This window comes from Callorhinus ursinus, unplaced genomic scaffold, assembly GCF_003265705.2.
Source record: "Callorhinus ursinus isolate GAN/ISIS: 27379988/994484 unplaced genomic scaffold, GSC_fseal_2.0 scaffold1, whole genome shotgun sequence".
Classification (NCBI taxonomy): domain Eukaryota; kingdom Metazoa; phylum Chordata; class Mammalia; order Carnivora; family Otariidae; genus Callorhinus; species Callorhinus ursinus.
The window spans coordinates 17814013-17833552 of record NW_027397063.1 but is presented as its reverse complement, the minus strand read 5'-3'; the positions used below and the strand labels follow the sequence as shown (position 1 = coordinate 17833552).

The window sequence follows — 19540 nt, the reverse complement described above, 5'->3', positions numbered from 1 at the left end:
TTTTAAAGTAAGGATTACTTCCATGCTTATATTTAATCTGCCTTTCGTAGTACCGCATTTTTTTCCCCTAATAAGATGATACTCTAAATGGCACTACAAAATGGGCAGAAAACCCGAAGGCTTAACAACTCCTATTACATGTCCCATCATACTTGGATTTTACCCCCAGCCTCTTGAAGACCTGATTTGTGATTTGGTGGTAATGAGGTAAGCTAAGCAATCTTTTCTTAATGGTCCACCAGCTGGTCCCGTCAAATAGCACGCTTCTCAGCTGACTACACTGATGCTACATGGCTTTATGCCTCACAAATTCTTGAAACCTATCATCTGGCTGCCTTATGCGTGCTTACTCTCTGTCAATTAGACTTCATTTTGAATTTGATTCTTTCATTTCCCAAAGGAGCGGCTTCCCATAATTTGGTGCTCCCCAGGCAGGGCACGTCCAATACAACCAATAATGGTTGGATATAAAGCTGTAATACACAGCAGTAGCAGACTGGACAGCCCTAAGAGAGTGTCCATGAGTTACTTCAAACATAAAACAGAGAACTGGCAGTACTGGTTTTCCAAACTGTGGGTTTGTGTGTTCTTTCTTAATATTTAAATAAGGCAAGAAAATTTAGTATGAATTTAAGTTCCAGGCTGTTAACATGCTGTGAAGAAATTTTAAACATATTGCCTTCAAATATGACCAACATTTGTGCAACGATTCATGCAGTACCGCTTCAAAATCTTTTATATGGAGGCTCACATTGTACCCAGTTTAAAGAATTTTCTGAGTTCAGGTGTTTTTCTTTATTTGATGATCTTCTCTTGGTTGCTAAGAGAGGGAAGACAAGTACCTGCACGTTTATGTGCTGTGCACCTGAAGAAGTAATCCTGAACTTATGTGTTCATGGTAAAAACGGGACGGGAGCTAAACTTTGTTGTCCTAAGAAAGACTAAAGGGATTAAGGGGTTACTTCTTTGTGAGGATCAGACTCCCATTTCTGACCAAAGGAAGAGAGGAAAAGCTCTAGAAGCAGAGGTAGCACACCCACAACCATACTGCAGACAAGTTTTGTTTAGCCTACAAGTGTTTGAAAAGAGAAAAACAAAAACAAAAAATATATATACATACTTATCATTTGTTTTCTCTTAAAAACCAAATCAGAAGAGCTGGCAGCAACTGGCTAGTCATGAGAAACAGCTACATCTGAAAAAAGGACAAGTGCTCTTTAATTTAAAACAGTTCTTATCATTTCCTTCATGAGTGTGTTGGGCACCTGTGACCTAGCAAGCTGTGCAGCCATGTTGGTTAGCGACACTTGTCACCCATCAAGACTATGCAGTGATACAAGGTCTGAACTGCTCTGGTGTAAAAACTGCTTGTTCCAATGACGCTTTTCCTTTTTTTCCCCAGGGATGCTTTGACACCAACCTCGCCCAGGCTAGTCTCCATCTGATGAGCTAGCAGGAGCAGCCAAGCTAGGATTCAAGAAGAGTTATTACTACTGTATCTACTGCCCATCACAGCCACTCAACAGTGGAGGAAGCTCAGATAATCTATTGTGTCAAGGGACTAAAGGTAGGAAATTAGACCAAAGGCACGAAGGCAAGGATAGAAAGCTGGAGCACCTGCCTCCTTCCCCACCCACAACGAGCTAGCCTTCTGACTTTTCTCGGTTGTCCCAGGTGCCTCAGTGAGTCCTGTGGGTGTAACAGTGTCCTATCCCCTCACAGCCTGTGCCTTTAGCTAACCGAGGAGTCACTTAAGAGTGTGTCCTATTCAAGTACCAAACATACTGTTTAAGAGTAATAGGTAATTGCTTATCTCTGCATTTAGCAGATGGAATTGCTGGCAACCACAATAAGCCACTATACAGATGGGTTCAGCAACTTGCTTTTCCACATTTTGAGAATCACTGCCCTAAAGAAAGATATACCAACAGGTGGTCTTTAGACAGCAGACTGCAGCTTAGAGATGTTTATTCCATTCTAAAGTTTTTATGTGTGCTAAGAGAAGGATTAAGCAGTTAAACAGCTTAATCCAGTAAATGAATTATAAGGGAAAATTTTAGTGAGCAAGAGTTCAGAGAGATAATGTTAAAAGATAAACTGCAGTCTCCAATAACCAAGGAACTGAGGTCTGGTATTGAAAGGAGATATATAAACTGCAAATGACTTGTTAAAAAGAGAACCGCTCAGTGAATTTTACTTTTTCATTTTAACAGTTGGAACACTGGGGAAACACACCTACATAACAACTGTTTATTACTAACCGTACAAAAAATAACAATCCACACTCAATTCTATTCCCTAATTTAGCTACCTGTTTTTTAACTAGCAATGTCCAATAGAACTTTCTGTGATGACAGACAGGTTCTATATCTGTGTTATCCAATACGGTAGCCACCAGCCACCTGTAGCTATTAAGCATTTGAACGTAGCTGGTATGACCAAGGAACTAAAGTTTTAACCTTATCTAATTTTAATTAAGTTTAATAACCACATTGTGGTGAGGCTACCAAATTGGACAGGGGCAGTTTGTCCAGAGGTAATTAAACAAAAGAGTACTTGTATTGAGAACATGGATGGAAGCTACCCATGTTCTTACTGATGATTTCATATGGGATACTAAGCTCACAGCAGCATACAATACAAAAAGCTAAATTTGTTTTTCTAATACATTAAAATATGTCAAATTTAGACTATAATTTTTAAGTGGCACAAAGTTGCACTATAAAAAGTTTTAAGTCAATAATCCAACTGACCCAAGTAAACCTCTACTTGTTCCATTTTCTCCAAAAGAGCTTTAACTGAGTGTACTGATGTTTATTCTAAAATTGTTTTTGTGCACAAAGCTGTCATAAAAGACTCCTAAAAAGCTACACAAATTTACTGTAGTACGATTGAGTTATCAGTTTTAAATATCTACTTATATGTGACACAAAGAGACACTAATTTGCAGAAAAAAAACAAAAACCCCCAACTTTCCTAAAAATAAAGTTAAAAAGATACATGTTACTTAAACAAAAGAAAGACTCAAAAAAACCACCTTTAGAGTAACACCAGATGAATGGGGACAAATCATTATGACAAAGTAAAATTACAGGTTCAAAAGTCAGAAATGTGATAGGTGTATGAATTCTTTGCCCTTTATTTAACTCATGAAACCTTGTCTGCCTGGTTAAGGTTCTGAATGATTTATTTTCTTACAAATAAGAAAAACAAAATGAAAAGCTCTCCCACAGGTATTTTAAAACCTCAGTTTTGCATTTCAAACTTCTGCATACGTTTGAATCACAGTTCCTGAAATTCTAGTTGACTATTTCTTAAATAAATGCTAAATGGCAGCATCTAGTAGAGATATATTAGCTAGTGAATTTGAAAGCATGTATAATTCACTTACTGCTATAGGTAGTAAATGGTAAAAGTTCAGGCTGATGGTTAACAATCATTACAATTCACTAACTGATAAGAAAAACTAAAGCTAAAAAAAGCAATAATTGATGAATCATACTGCAAAATGCTAAAATAAAAAAATATTGTCACTGTGTTATAATTGCATCATAGTAATTCTAGAGTAGAAAGAACTAAACAAAGGGGTTGGAGAACTGATGTACAATAAAATTTTCCCAACATGAAACAAATAGTTTTTTTTTTTTTAATTGGAAGATTACATGGTATTAATTCAGCAGTAATGGAAGCCATTAAAACAAATGATAGGACTGCAAGTTGGGACATGCCTCTGATCTAAAAGTCTACCTCTGGGAATTTAAGCTACCATGGAATGGGGATTTAATCAGACATGCATAAAAGATGTACGTATAAAGATGTTTTAATACTGGTATATTGCAAGGAAGCTAAACATTCATCATCAGTGCGATAGTGGCTAAATAAATTAGGGTACAATGGGACGCAACCTTAAAGAAAAAGTGGTAGAATTTTACCTAACATGAAAAAGATGTTCCTAATATAGTAAATGAAAAGGCTGATTATTAATTGGTACATACAGTTTGATTTCATTTTTTAAACACAATTTACTATACATGTGTGCGTGCACATACACATACATAATCTACTGCAGAAAATAATTTAGAAGAACATACCAAAAGTATCAAGAAATTGATGGTAGATAGGTAGGTGGGACTATGAATCTTAATATACTTTTTTTTTTTTTTTAGGGTTTTATTTATTTATTTGACAGAGACACAGAGAGAGAGGGAACACAAGCAGGGGGAGTGGGAGAGGGAGAAGGCGGCTTCCTGCAGAGCAGGGAGCTGGATGCTGGGCTCGATCCCAGCATTCTGGGACCATGACCAGAGCCGAAGGCAGACGCTTAACGACTGAGCCACCCAGGTGCCCCGAATCTTAATATTCTTATTACTTTCTGTATTTTGATTTTTCTGTAATAGGCATAATTTGCTTTTTCAATGAAAAACATTTAAAAAAATGCCCGTGAAGAAATACATTTTGGTTTGGGAAAGAACACAGCATTCCTCAGTCCAAGACAAATTATGCTTTAAGTATTGTACTGTATGTTCCAATGGCTTAGTGAAACAATAAAGACTGAGATACTGAAATGGTAAAAGACACATATGGCTAAAATTCTCAAGTTTTACCAAGACTGTGGAAATTTTCTTAGACTAACAATGTATGGAGCAAGGAAAAATATTTACCTTCAAATGAAAGCAGTTCTCCTGCCCCAAAGAAAATCATAACCACATTATAGTTTTATCTGGCAATCCTTGGTGAAGACCCGAAGACACAAAGGAAGTAAGGGAAAAAGACACAAGTGAACACAGTTTTATATTGTTGATAAAAAACAAACTGTGGTGAAAGGACTTTCTGAGCAGCTGCTACATGAGAGAACTGATGAAAGCTAGAGCAGAAAACCCTAGTGACATTAAATCACAGAAAGGTAAACTCAGGGGCGCCTGGGTGGCTCAGTAGGTTAAGCGTCTGACTCTTGATCTTGGCTCAGGTATCTCAGGGTCGTGAGATTGAGCCACACCAACGGGCTCCGTGCTGGGTGTGAAGCCTACTTAAGATTTTCTCTCTCCCTCTGGCTCCCTGAAGGTAAACTCAGAATAAATTCAAGCCTCCTCAATGTACATAAAACATTAAATGGAGAAGTTGTTCAATATACAAACCAATCACAGGAATCTTTTCAGTATTTCATCTTTTGAGATGAAATGCAAACAAAATCTTTCTATATTTGAATTTAAATACTAACATTCACATCACATACTATATTTACCACAGGGCTTCTATATTCATCATTTGTGTGATCCTGACAGCTGCCCCTTGAACACAGGCAACGATGTTACTTATCATCACCTCTATTTAATGCCATGTACTCCCAAAAGTTGAGCCATTGCATACTAGGAGAACGGAGAAGTTAATGATGTTTAGAGCAGAGGAAACTTAGACAAACCAAGACATGGAAGTGAGAAAGGGAGGGAACTGGAGTGAGAAGGACAGAGATGGAGGGGGCACCCCTTTGGAGAAGTAATGGAAGATGAAAGTGGTAGCTGAACACATTTTAAATATCATGCTAGGGAGCTAATAACTTAACCTGAAGACAATGGCAAGGAGTCAGTGGACAGTTAGTTCTATGACAATGAATGACAGGAAGAGATCTGTACTTTAAAGACCTTTCCTGATACTGAGGGAGAACTGGGGGTGTAGGGCAATGAGGGGGATAAAGGGATCGAATCTACGAAATGAATTAAGTGGTCTTGAGGAAATACTGGTAAGGAGGAAAAAGGGCCTGGACAGAAGTACAGCAGCAGGAATGAAAAGCAGCAAACGAGTGGGAGAGCATCAACAGGACTCGGGGGCAGACTGCAAAGAGAGGGTGGGTAGGAGTCGGGTAGCAGACAGGACCAGCTGCTAACTCATTGGCCAATTCGCCTTTGTATATCCGAAAATTATCCCTGCCAGGGCACACAGCTTGAACAGCAGAGCCTAAGTAAGATTTCTGCTCTACACATCCCTGCACCTACACAACTCTACATGAAAGTCGTGAAGAACCTGGAACCCTTCATTCACTAATGGTGCTTTTTCAAAGTTTGCTCCTGAGAACCATCTGCGGAAGAATTAGCTGGGATTCTTGTTCACATGCAAATTTCTAGACTCAATTCTAGACCTACTGAACCAAAATCCCTGCATAAGAAACCCAGAGTTTCATGTGAACAAAGATGAATGAAATATAAATTGCATGTGTATATGGAAGTAGAGATACATTTAGTTCAAGAAACTTTAATTAAAGACGTACAGAACATCTAACGGAGGGGTCTAGCAAGCAGGTGAATATACAGGTCTGGCACTTAGAAGACTTGGTTTGGCCTGGCACTGTGTCTGTGGTAAAGTACAAAGGTATGGTTGAAGACACTGCAGTGAAAGAAACGCAGGCGTGCGATATGAGAAGGCGAGGACAGAATTCGATGAAAACACTAATTTCAGGGACCTGTAACAGGCAATGAACCTGGAAAGACAGAAAACTGGATAGAAATAAGAAGACATATATTTTATCATGGAACCCAGGGAGTCAAATATTTCAAGAAAGTGGGAAATGTTAAATGTCAGATTCTGAAAATGGTGACCAGTTATGGGGCGCTGAAGAGTAAGAGGGGAGGACAGACAGTGAATGAACACTACTGTTTCAAGAACTATGGTTTAAAGGAAAGAATGTTTTTGTTTGATTTTTCCTTTTAAATATGGGAGACAGGAGCATTTCTGCCATTCTGATCACCTTTTGGTCAACCTGGCAGGGTACGGAGATGGTAACTGTAGGCAGGTAAAATGATGATTAAGCCTCAGTTAAAACAGACGGAGGAGAGGGTAAATAAATGAATTAAGAAAGTGGGTGGTAGAAAAGACAGTCCGTAAAAAGCATGACATTTTTCTATATCCAGTCTTAACTGGATTAAGATCTTAATTTCTTTCTCAAGACACTTATGGCTGGTATTTATCAGACACAGTTAATAAATATACTGGTAACCTAAAACTGAGTTTTCTGGAGAACTTTCTGATACAGTATGTAGGAATTATATTTTATCTATATTGTATTTATTCTACTTTGTAGTAGAAATATAGCCAAATGTTGCTTGACATTGAGTTGAAAATTGATGATGTCCTGAAAATAATCTGAGGAACCAAAGTAACGAAGTCAAGATTATAAAGGATACTTTAATAATAACAAACAGAAATGTTCTCAGGGCAAATATTAACAGTGTTAATGAGGAAGTAGAAAGAACACAAAAACTTTAAAATTTTTTACACTGTCCCCAAAACTTAAAGATCATTACGTATTTTATGTTAATTTTGAAATACTCCCCAATGCCACTAAAATTTCTCAACATATGGGCTGTTTTCAAATCAGACTAGCAATTTTTTTTCCTTAAATTCACTGTAGATATTATTCCACCAGTTATCCTAAGTTTTAGATATTAAAAATGTCATTTAAGTATATTTGTAGAACACTTTAGACATTGGAAGGTGCTTTTACTGTCTATTAAATTTAATCTCCATGTTATTACATAGGAAATGAATAAGTGTGAATTTTAAGAAAGATAATACATGGAAGAATATATTGGTGACTGAATTTATACTTCATAAAGGCAAATAATTCCATATCCTCTTCTAACATGTTATATAATTCATTTATTCTCTTGTCTTTTACCTCCTCTCAAGTAAGTTTTGCAATGGTGGGGATTTATGTTTGTTTTGTTCAATATCTTATCCTCAGCTACTAGAATAATTTCTGGCAGTTGCTTAATTTTTACTGAATAACTGGGCTTAAAAAAATTGCTATGGATCCAACCACATAGCTTTAATTACGAGATTTAGATTTTAATGGGTACATAGAAATCATTATTCTGCCTTTCTGGTATACAACTGAGACAGTAATGGCAAAAAGCTACCAGAAATCGGAGCACCTGGGTGGCTCAGTCGTTAAGCGTCTGCCTTCGGCTCAGGTCATGGTCCCAGGGTCCTGGGATCGGGCCCTGCATCGGGCTCCCGGCTTGGCGGGAGGCCTGCTTCTCCCTCTCCCACTCCCCCTGCTTGTGTTCCCTCTCTCGCTGTGTTTCCCTCTGTCAAATAAATAAATAAAATCTTTAAAAAAAAAATAGCTACCAGAAATAGATACACTAGTTTAAAATTATTTGTAAATAAACAATGTTTCCTTATCACAAACTATAAACCCAAGGCTGTGTTTAATGGGTTTATTCCCCTTATCAAAATCCTAACAGATGGTGTGCCAAATTGGTTTAACATAATTTAAATCCACTCTAACTAGAACTATAGTTAATATCACATTTTGACAGTTTTTCAGGGTTAGCCACTTTGGTTTCAATCACTTACACATTTTTCATATATTACTATATTTGAAATTCACACTCAATGTTAATTTCCTCTATGATGTGGAGATTAAATTTAAGGTGCTATAAAAGCACCTTCCAATTTCCAAGGAGCTATACAAATATAAAGATATGTTGTCTTCATATTGTATTCAGTGATAAACACTGGAAAATTTTAAGTTTTATTATTAGAACATCAACAGAGGTGCAATATTTCTACATATGTCCTAAATATTTCTAAAATGTTCTATTGATGTAGTTAAGTTCAATGTTCATTATCTTCTAAACTCAGAAACTTTCTAGAAAACTCACCTCAAACTACTCTTTCTCTCTTTCTCAAAGCACCCCAGGCACTTATTGGGGCTGATGAGCAAAAGGAACACAGTGTGCAATTCCAGGAATGGTGCTAACATTTTCACTTTGTGTTTGCACTGACTGCCTTCACTTACTCAAAACCCTATTTCCTCTTGAGAGAAAGACTAATCAGGCTATGTTAGCCTCCATTACCTGGATGGTTGGGAGGACAGAGAACAGTGTTAGAACCATTACCTCATTATAAGCTGACACCTGCATAATTCTGTAGCAAATGTCAGTCTACTCTCAACTAGCGTATCCTTTCTGGGCAGGAATGGCAAGACAGTCACATGTGTGTGTCCATTCTCCCTGATCATTACCAGTCCAACCTAAGAGTTCTAAAAACTATTTTCTTGACAGATTGTTGAGATTACAATCTATATGGAGACTGCATCATTCCACTCTCTTAGTCATCAGAAATGTACATTTTCAGATATTCCACTGAACATGCATTATTAATTAAATATGGGTAGAAATAATTTTTAAAAAATTACATCTCTGTTGAGAGCCAGATTTTGTTCCTTGCCTCAATATTCAGATTTGTATAATTCATCTTTAACTTTGCCTAAAAGTTACTTAATATCTCCTAAATTTTAACAGTTCATGTAGTTTTCTTTGGAGGCAGAAATGATTTAGGTACTTGGTTTTTTAGAATCAGAGGCCTTGGGTCTGAACTTGTAAGCTGTGCAATTTTGAACTAGTTACCTAGACTCTCTGCTCATTTTCCTTATTAATCAAATTGCAATAACACAGTACTTTACAGTTATATTAAGAAGTAAAACAATGCGAGGCGCCTGGGTGGCTCAGTTGTTAAGCGTCTGCCTTCAGCTCAGGTCATGATCCCAGGGTCCTGGGATGGAGCCCCACATCTGGCTCCCTGCTCGGTGGGAAACCTGCTTCTCTCTCTCCCACTCCCCCTGCTTGTTCCCTCTCTCGCTGTCTCTCTCTCTGTCAAAATAAATAAATCTTAAAAAATAAATAAAACAATGCATGTAAAGTGCATAATACTTGACAAACAATACCTATAATTTGGATAAGTCTCTAATCTAAAAATGTAAATGCCTTAAGTATTTACTGACAGTTGAACTAGCTTCTCCCAACTTGAGAGTGATATTTCACTTCTTCCAGAGAACAGAGAAACCTACTTTGGTCTTCTTTCTTCACAGGACAATATTACTTTGCATGGAACAGACAAGTTACCCTTTTATTTCTGGATAGCTGATTTCTCTTTATCAACTTTCCAGTAACAGTTTTAAATTATTTTAATCACAAAATTTATATCCCTTTACTGAGAATAATTTTGACCTACATATTAAAGATTTTCAATCTAGACTTGTTTCCATATCTCATAAAACATTTTTCATCTTTGTCCACAATGGGATGAAATAACTATGAAGTTGAACCAGAATGCCATTTTTAAATATTCTAACAAATCCTTTTTATAAAAATAATTATATAATTATAAAATCATGATGCTGTTACTAAGATATTCTGGGTTGTATATTCTGCTTCCTTGTTTTCAACTTTAAATTACTGATTTAAGGAATATGTTCTTATCACTGATTTAAAAAGGACTCAGGATCATCAAAGGCCTTGGGGTCATCATTATGAGCACAAATCATTCTGTTGAGGTGTCCAGAATAAGAGAAATGCAATGAATAAAATGAATCTAGAAACCCCCTTTCTAAACATAGCCCTGTTAAAAGTTCTTGCTCTGTGTTTGGGGGAAAATACTGTGTTTTTTATCCTCCTGACTGAAAAGGAACCAATTATCAGTTAGTATTATTGGCTACATTTTATTTTTTTGAATATGATACAAAGTTCTATTAGTAAGATTCATAAAACCTTTAGTAGACTCCAGAAAGATCTCATGAAATTCTGTAAAAGGGCAGAAAAGAGCACAAAAGTTTCATTGTGAGGAAGTTTAAAGGAAAAGAAATGTAAAGAAAAGCAGTACTCTTGTCTCCTTTAGATTGATTCACTCATCAGTCAAATATTTATTCATTACTCCTTGCCAGTCCTTGTGCTACTGCTGATTATATACTAGCAAATAAAAGAGACTCTAAAAGAAATCCATGCCCTTACGGAATTAAAAATGGGGGGAGGGAAGCACATCCACCCAACAGGCAAGCAAATAACTGCAGTAAACAATTATAACCCAAGTACCATGAAGAAAAGGGTGCTGTGGGGAAAAGAACATTAGGAGAGGAGGCGGGGGGGAAGGGGCAGTGAAAGGCAGGGAAGGCTGCTTTGAGAAGTAACTTTTTAAGAATTAAGATACAGGTGGGTTCTCTCTGTGGAGCTACCTTGCATCTATTTTAGCTAGGCATGTAAGTCTATACCTTCTCCACACTTGACTTCCAACCCTGGTATTTTTGGTTAAAGGGATGGAGGGGGAATTCGCTTATTTATTCACTCACTCATTCTGAAAAGAGATACGGAGAGGGCAGGAATAATAGCTTCGATCTGGACATGTAATTTGAAGTACTTACGGGTTATACAGGTAAAGATGTCTAAAAATTAGTTGCATATATTGATGTGTAGCTTGGTGGGGGGGAAGATAGGAAGGAGGGAGGAGTTATTTTGCTAGTTTTCATTATATAAAAGTCATGAAAGCCCAAAGAGTCAGGATAAAAAGCCTAGGACAGAGTATGCTAACATTAAAAAACCAGAAAAACAAAAACCTATAAAGATTATCAGGACTAATCAGAAACATTAGGAAAACAACTGAGTGAATGGCATCATCATACAAGTGCTGGTCTGTAATTTAAACACTTAAAATATGACAAAGGTCAAACAGAGAACAGTTCATTTCCCACAGTGGTACAACAACTCTGACATGAGAGACCTGATCTGAATCCCTTCTGTGCCGTTTACTATCAAGGTGACTTTAAGGCAACTTTACTTGACCTCAGAGCCTTCATTCCTCCCCATGTAAATGGAACTACTACCACTTACCTCTTAGTCCTGATGGGAGCGCTCTGTTAGCTATAATAAATGCTTGATTCTGCATAAAAATCAGTTGGCAAATAAGGGTTTCCTACCTGCCTAGTCATTTCTACAGGCATTTTAGCTATACACTGTGTCATAAATGGGAGAAAATAAATATTAATCATTCCCTATTTAAAACTTGGATGGGCATATACCTCTAGCTGAACTGACAGAATTATAATACCCATAAGTAACTTGCCCAAGTTCTCTCAGTTAGTAAATGGGAATTTGAATCCCGACAGTCTGGCTCTGGTATGTCTGCCCGACCTGGAGTTTCTGGATCTTTGGGGCACAGTATCACTACACTTCGGTTACTCTGCAGCCCCATCCTGAGCATCAAGAACAAACAAATCTGAGCTCCACTGCTTATTCTGCCAAGTACTCTTCTTGGAACAAATGGCAACAACTGGAGTTCGGCCTTCTGAAATAGATTCTGGCACAGTAACTTCAAGATTAAGAAATACAAATATGAAACTGCTTTTACTGGTTACATCTGAGAACCAGTATGACACAGAAACTTAGGAATCTTGCTAAGAAAAGCCACCTAGTATGTGGCAGGGTCAAGATGCAAGGCCAGGTCCGAGTCCAGGGCCCACATGCTTCATCAGTGGAGCAGAAGTGGAGCAGTGACAGATGTGTCCAGCTGCAGAAAAGTGAAGTATGTAAAGATGTGAGGAAGGCGGCATTACCATGTTAGTCTATCATGAACTAGTCAGATAGGGAGTCAGGGAGAAAGCAGGAAGAGTTTTTCCAAGATTATAATCTCTAACTTGCTTCATCACACAAGTTTCCAACAGAGTAAAATATGGGGGGGGGTGGTTTCTCTTTAAGAACAATAGCATTAATCATTACATGTTATATACTGAGACAGGTCAGAAACTTAAAATTCTTACAGCTGTCTGGCAACAAGTCCACACGTGATCTGGCTGCATGTCCATCCTCAGAATATAAACCTTCATTTTACTAAAATCCCTTATAGTTCTAACTCCAGGATTAGAAGAATCATTAGAGCATTACTTGTTGGTATTAGCTGGAGCTCAAATAGTTTTGTCCTCAACGTGGAATCACCTTTAATTACTAGAAAGGCCTCTCTGTGGCTGATTTTGCGTGTTGCCTACTCAATATCCTTTGTCCCTTTTCTTTGAAAAACACTGATTTTATTTGGAGCAGCTTCTCTTCAAGGGCAATGAAATGTGTAAGAAACTATTAGGTGGAAATTCAGGAAAAACTCCTTTTTAGATGTAGGAGATTACTAACAGATGAACTTGAAGATGGTTAAGTATGTGGTAAGGAAGGTGGAATAGAAAAACAGAAGCAGCTTGAGACCTTCTGATCATGGAGCTACCATACTAACTCCAGATTCAACTTCTTTTTATATGGGAGATATAAATATCCATTCTATTTTATTTCACCATTATTATCCTGTTATATACAGCCAGATCTCATTCTTAATGGATATATCTTCCCAACCAAAATTTGGGTACAATCTACATTTTAAATTCATCCTAGACTTTAGATTTAGAAAACTTAACAAAGTTAAAAGGGAGGGAAAGTTGGGAGTAACTAAAAAGAAGCCACCATGACAGGGATAAGACTAGAACCTGGCTCCTCAAAGATGGGTTCCAGTTAAGTCCCAAGTCTTCACTAGATGTTGTTAGCCTAGATTCAATTTTTTTTTTTAATATTCTATAATTTAAACTTATCACCAGTCAAACCCACCTTCCACTTCCATCCCTCCCTATTTCTGTCCATATAATGAGGTTTAACTGTTACTGCCATTTAAAAAGTAATTCAAGTTTATTTAAAGTGTCACAGGTACTTTAAAGGCATCAAAAAGGCAGGTAAGAAAAAAAAATTAACCTTGTGTCTGTATTTCTAAGTATATCAAAGATAACCAAGTTAAAGTTCAAAAGTTACATTAAGTTTTATATTTAAAAGTGTTCTCTTAGTTAACACCAATGTATGATGTTTGCAATTATGTGAAACAACAGAAAGAGGCTAATGCCAGATTGTTAGCTGTATATACAGTTTCCCTATCACAAGAGGTGGGTCATTTTACTTAAGTGGAAAGATGCTAGTATGTCAGAAGCAGGACAATGGAAGAGCTATTGAAAGACTCTGAATAGTAAATAACCATCTTGACATCGAAACTGAATCAGGACTTAATATTGAGATTCAAACTGCTCCCTGACTACTAACCATGTGAACAGTGTTTTGGTCAAAGACACAGAATCAAGGAAGAAAGAGATTAAAAGTAAGCACTGGGTTCACCAGTGCCTTAACTAAGAGAAAAGACCTATAGATTTTTCTTGCTAGAAAGATTACCAAGGATCTGAATTTGGATTGGCTTCCAGAAAAGTTCCTAGAAAGTTCAGCAAATGAGGGGGAGAAAGAAGACCGAGATGCACTAGTAAGCATTAGTGATGCTTACTAATCAACCACCAAGTTAGACTAAAATCTTGCTCGGCATAAGAGGAACTGAGCCAGTCTTAGAAAAAAAAATTATTTTCACAGAAAAGAAAGGAAGTCAATTATTAGAGGAAGGTAGGGATGCCCTAAGAATTATTTGCACAGTGTTTTGGCACAAAATTAAATAGATAGTATGAAGTAACAGATCAGAGTTCTGGATCTTTGTCCCCTCTAGTTTCATTTCTGACTCTGTTACCTTTTACAACCGAGTTTCATTACTGGCTCCTGATTGCCCTGGGCTGACTTCCTCCCAGCCCCAATAGCTTAGGAAAAGGTAGTAATTTCATCACTAACTGTAGAGATTTTAGCATAACGAACTATGATGCATATTACAGTATCTGACCATACATGCATAAAAAAGTTTATAGTGTTTTAGGGCCATGGATATAGGCCACGAGTATTAGTTAGTTTATGCATCTGTGTTCTAATCCATAGGCAAATTATTCTAATGGTGAATTACAGGTACAAAGAAAAGTCAATCTTACAAGCATTTCAAAAGAGTTGAATTCTCAAAGTACACTTCTTAGATCCTTGAAGTATACAAGGAAATATACAAGATGTAGGTACTATTTCCTTTTAATTACCAAAAAGTCACAGAAAAAAGGCAATTTAGAGCCAGGCTCAGAATATGAAATCTGACAAGATTTAATTGTCTTTTGTTATTTTTCTTTTATTTTCATTTTATAAATATATGCACACAGCTTTTAAACAAGAGGCCATTTGAAGAGACCAGTTTTGATTTGACCTAATGAGCAATCCTAAAGACATATAAAATATTTTTGTTTACTACAAATGTGTGGAGTCAAAATTAGGTAAATTGTTATTATTTCTTAAGAAAATTTTTAACTGGTCTCTTAGCAGAGAAAACAGAATGCTTCAGAGTAAATTTAGCTATTAGTAAACTAAGAAACCAGGTAAGATCAACATTACTATACTACAAAAAGTTATACCAAACTAGTAAAGTTAAATGTCATGTTTTACAAGTTCTTCTTACATTCTAACATTCATTGACTGGCATTGTGCTAACAGCTTTGTAGCTTAAAGTGTTTTAAACCTTAAAACACTTTAACAGATTTACTGACATAGACATGAATATACCTTATTATTTTTCAGGTATGTGATTACTTTATTATCACCTTTTTTTTCATTGACTTTTAAAAACCTGTATACTGATATGAAAAACCAAAACTCTGCGGAATTCAGTTTTCTCCTATAATAATCTTAGGACATTAAGTTAAAATGGTTATAATAGACTAGTGCGGTAAATATAAAAATCTGTGTATTTGGGAGAACTCACATCAAATAAATTGAGATAAAAAAGTTTAATTCTAAAATAATTTTTCCTCATGAAGGTTTAATTCACATTTTAAAATATAAAATCCTGAGTGTATGTAGAGTACAAAATGAAACAGTTCTAATTCAAATAGAGAACGGTCTTTTAAGTTAAACATAACTATTATTTCAACAACATATGACTTATATATTAAGATAGATATTATTAGGGGGTGGGGGCGCCCGGGTGATTCAGTCCGTTAAGTGTATGCCTTTGTTTGGCTCAGGTCATGATCTCAGGGTCCTGGGATGGAGCCTTATATCGCCCTACATTGGGCTCCCTGCTCAGCAGGGAGTCTGCCTCTCCCACTGCCCCTCCCCCCACTGTTCATGCTCTCTCTCAAATAAATAGAATCTTAAAAATAAAATAAAATAAAAAATATATATTATCACAGGGCACCTGGGTGGCTCAGTTGGTTAAGTGTCAGACTCGATTTCGGCTCGGGTCATGATCTCATGGTCCTGAAATAGAGCCCATGCTTAGTGAGGAGTCGGCTTGAGATTCTCTCTCCCTCTCCCTCTGCTTCTCCCGCCCTCCGCCCCCCCCATGCTCTCAGAACGCATGCTCTCTAAAAGAAATAAATCTTTTAAAGAAAAATAGATATTATCAGAAATGAAATATTTACAAAAGTGGTACCTGAGGAGTATTTGTATATTCTCTATATAATGACAAAAAACCAGTTAAAAGACTTATTTTAAAAAGGCTAGAAAAGCAATTTATGGAAGTTTAGGTTTCTGTGGAAAAAGTCCATCACAGCACGATCCCCACTAATGATGATTTAGTAGGAAGCACTGGTTAGGAAAAGTTGGCTGACCGAGTAGCAAGGATAGCTAATTAGGATTCAGGAAAATGGGTTTCTAATATCAGCCCTATCAACTAAAATAACTACTGACAATAGCTCAACGGTATTAAGATCATATATATATACTGGAAACAATCACTAGGCTTCAAACCCCAGCATGTCAATTACTGCTGTGTGACTTCGAAGTGCACTTCTTAGGTCTCAAAGGTTAGGTTCCCCTACCTTTAAAATGGATAACAGAAGCCATGCCAGAGCTATTCTGAGTTAAATAGGGTAACTCATGTAAGGTGCTTAGTACAGAGTCTGGCCCTAACAGCAGGACGCCATCACCACTAGAGCAACCTTGAACGGTCCTATTTGGCCCTCAGTTTCCTTCAATGTAAAATACAGGTTTGAGCTGGTTCATTTCTAATGCCTTTGCCCATCCAAAATTAAAATCTACAATGTAGGGGCGCATGGGTGCCTCAGTCGTTAAGCGTCTGCCTTCGGCTCAGGTCATGATCCCAGGGTCCTGGGCTCGAGCCCCGCATCGGGCTCCCTGCTCCGCGGGAAGCCTGCTTCTCCCTCTCCCACTCCCCCTGCTTGTGTTCCCTCTCTCGTGTGTCTGTCAAATAAATAGATAAAATCTTTAAAAAAAAAAAAACACTACAATGTAAAAGAATACATATAGGGCCAACTCTTATTTTCAAAGAACATAAATTTAGATCTTTCACTGTAGTATTATTAAGGACATGGTAATTCAAATGCTATACAAGAACCATATTTTTAAGTGAGCCCTTTTAAATTAGTTATAATGACTACACTTATTAAAGACAAAGTTATAGGTATTCTATTTACCCCCAAGAAATTCAAGATCTTCCATCGATTATCATGTTCAGCAACTATAATTCTTCCAGAGTAAAATGGCAAAACTATCATAACCAATATGATCTTAAATGGAAAATGAATACCATATAATTATACTTTATTTTAATATTAAGATTCTTTTTAGTTTGAGTCATAAATATTTTTTAAAAGTCCCAGGGTCCATAAGATCAAGATTAAAGAAAAAAACACATCCCTCATGTTTCTTGAGGGCAAACTATTAACGTCCATACACACATTAACTGTATACCAATCCAAACAGTATACATGATAACATTTTTTTTTAATATTTGGAGAACTCTTTTTCATATGCTTTCAGAGACACTATTAAGAAATGTAAAAAACCTTTTTAATTTTTAAAAACTATTGAAAGTGTGTGTGATTACTGAAAAGAGGTTATCTAAAAATTTAAAAAAAGTTTTTCCAGATAAGAAAGCACTAGGGAAAAGTTATAGCTCACCTCGGTCAGGTACCGGCATGGAAGGCCAAAGTAATTAAATTACATTTGCCCATCAACTAAAGAACAAAAGCATACACACAGATCTATTAAACTTGACAACTTAATAAGGCCTCAAATCAGAAAACATATTTACTAATCAATACTCATACTTTTTTATATTAGCAAAAATGGGGTTAGTACTGTGGGAGTTAAAAAAAAAAAGGCAAAGATTTAAGTTCACAGCTGTGAGAACTTCAGCTTCAGTTTCCATAAATCCTTATCTTTAACAGATCTTCACACATCATACTTGGCACAACTTCCAGTCATTCAAGAAATTTTATTTTACCTTATAACTAGTTCAGCAAAAGTAAAGTTCATGCCATAAAATGAATCTATACTGTGTCCTTACCCTCAATATTTAGCTCAAAACAAACGTGGCAGAAGGAGAGTGTTTCTTTGTCTGTTCCCAGTTTACAAACACTGCAAACGTTGTCATCATTCAAATCAATGTTTACAAACTGCTCCTCTTCGTTCATAGTGCCCCTGTTAAGAAACAGAAAGGGAAAGTTATGCAATTTCAAGAACCTGACAGGATGGTAATATTAGGAACTTCTAGAAGGATGCTCTTTATCTAATGCAACAGACTCATTAAACAAGCATCGCCATACTTGTACTTCAGTATCGCTCTTACTGTGTAATGACACAAAGCTAGTAAAACTTAAAGCCTTGCCATAGGTGTCACTCTGCCTAAACGCCTTTTTCTGATCCCGTATTTCATTCGGTTGAGGAGGGGATCTGAAGGAAAGCAGTTTGCGGGGGGTTCTGCTCTGCCCCATCCCCGGCCCACGCACAGAGAGCTTAGGAGCGCTGCCGGGGGCGTCTTTCAACCTACTTAACGCCGTTAAATGCAGGAAAAACGACCTGTTCGGGACACTGCTTTGCTAACTTCATTGTGGGAACCGAGATGCGTTTCGCTAACTCGACGTGGCGAGGCTTCCTATCGGAGATCCAAAGCAGGAAAATACACGTGGAAGCGCTAACACCCGAGGACGTCCCGGCAGCGTCTGAAGCACCCGCACGGAAGGCCGGGCAGAGGCTCCACCGTGCTGATCCGGCACGGCCGGAGCCGGGGTGTCCAAGCCGGGCCGGGAGGTGCCTTGGGGTCCCCTCGCCCCGGACTTCCTCCCGCCCAGGAAGAAGGCGTCCGAGGGCCAAGGCAGCCGGTCAGCCCGGGACTCAGAGCCTCGGGGAGCCAGGCCCCCACTCCACATCCGGCGTTGGGGGCGCGCACCCGCCGCGCAGGATGCCGCCGACCGGGAGTCCGTCTCTCCGTCCGTCGGGGCGCCCCGCGCGGAACAGTGCGAAGGGCCGCGGGGCTTGGAGCGCGAAGGCGGCGGCACCGCGGGACAGCGGGGCCGCGGCGCGGGCCGGTCGGGGACCCGGGCGCGAGGTCTTTACCGTCGGCTCCGCGCGCCGCAGGAGCAGTTCCGCGCGGATCGGGCTCCTCCACTATTGTTTCCGGCCGCGGCGGAGGCGGTGGCTGCAGAGGCGGCAGCCGCGCGCCCGGCCCCGCCCCCTCCCGCCGGTGCCATCCCGCGAAGGCTGGTGGGGGGATGCGCGGGGAGGCGCGGTCGAAGGCAAAGCTGCGCGCCGGCACAGCGGCTGCGGGCTTCCCCTCTCGCCGCCTGCACCGACGCCGCATCCTTGGCTAGGAGTTCCTCGTGATTCCGCGTCTCTTGGCCGGATCTCTTACGGTTCTCTGGAACGTGGCGACTCATATGCCCCCCTCCTCGAAGCAAGCAGATCGAGGAGTCCGTTACCACCTACCCCTTCAGCGTAGTGGAAACTACTGCCCCCGGGCTGGGGCCGCGGGGGGGCGGGGGCAGAAAAGTGACGAATGGATGGGAGAAGGGGACAGAGATGCGTGGGTGGGATTTTGT

The 19540-nt window shown here is 38.6% G+C and overlaps 1 protein-coding gene across 4 annotated transcripts in view; it reads right to left on the bottom strand.

Moving 5' to 3' along the window:
• The window catches only part of CUNH21orf91 (chromosome unknown C21orf91 homolog), a 31970-nt gene extending 12778 nt beyond the window's left edge, over positions 1–19192 (bottom strand). Inside the window, exons 1-2 of one of the 4 annotated variants that reach the window (XM_025872673.2) lie at positions 19059–19192; positions 18010–18143 (exon numbers count right to left, since the gene is read on the bottom strand). In XM_025872673.2, the coding sequence (XP_025728458.2) occupies positions 18010–18143; positions 19059–19192 (268 nt within the window). The other 3 variants (XM_025872690.2, XM_025872665.2, XM_025872682.2) reach the window with 3 other exon arrangements.
• Positions 19193–19540: the final 348 nt, after the last annotated feature.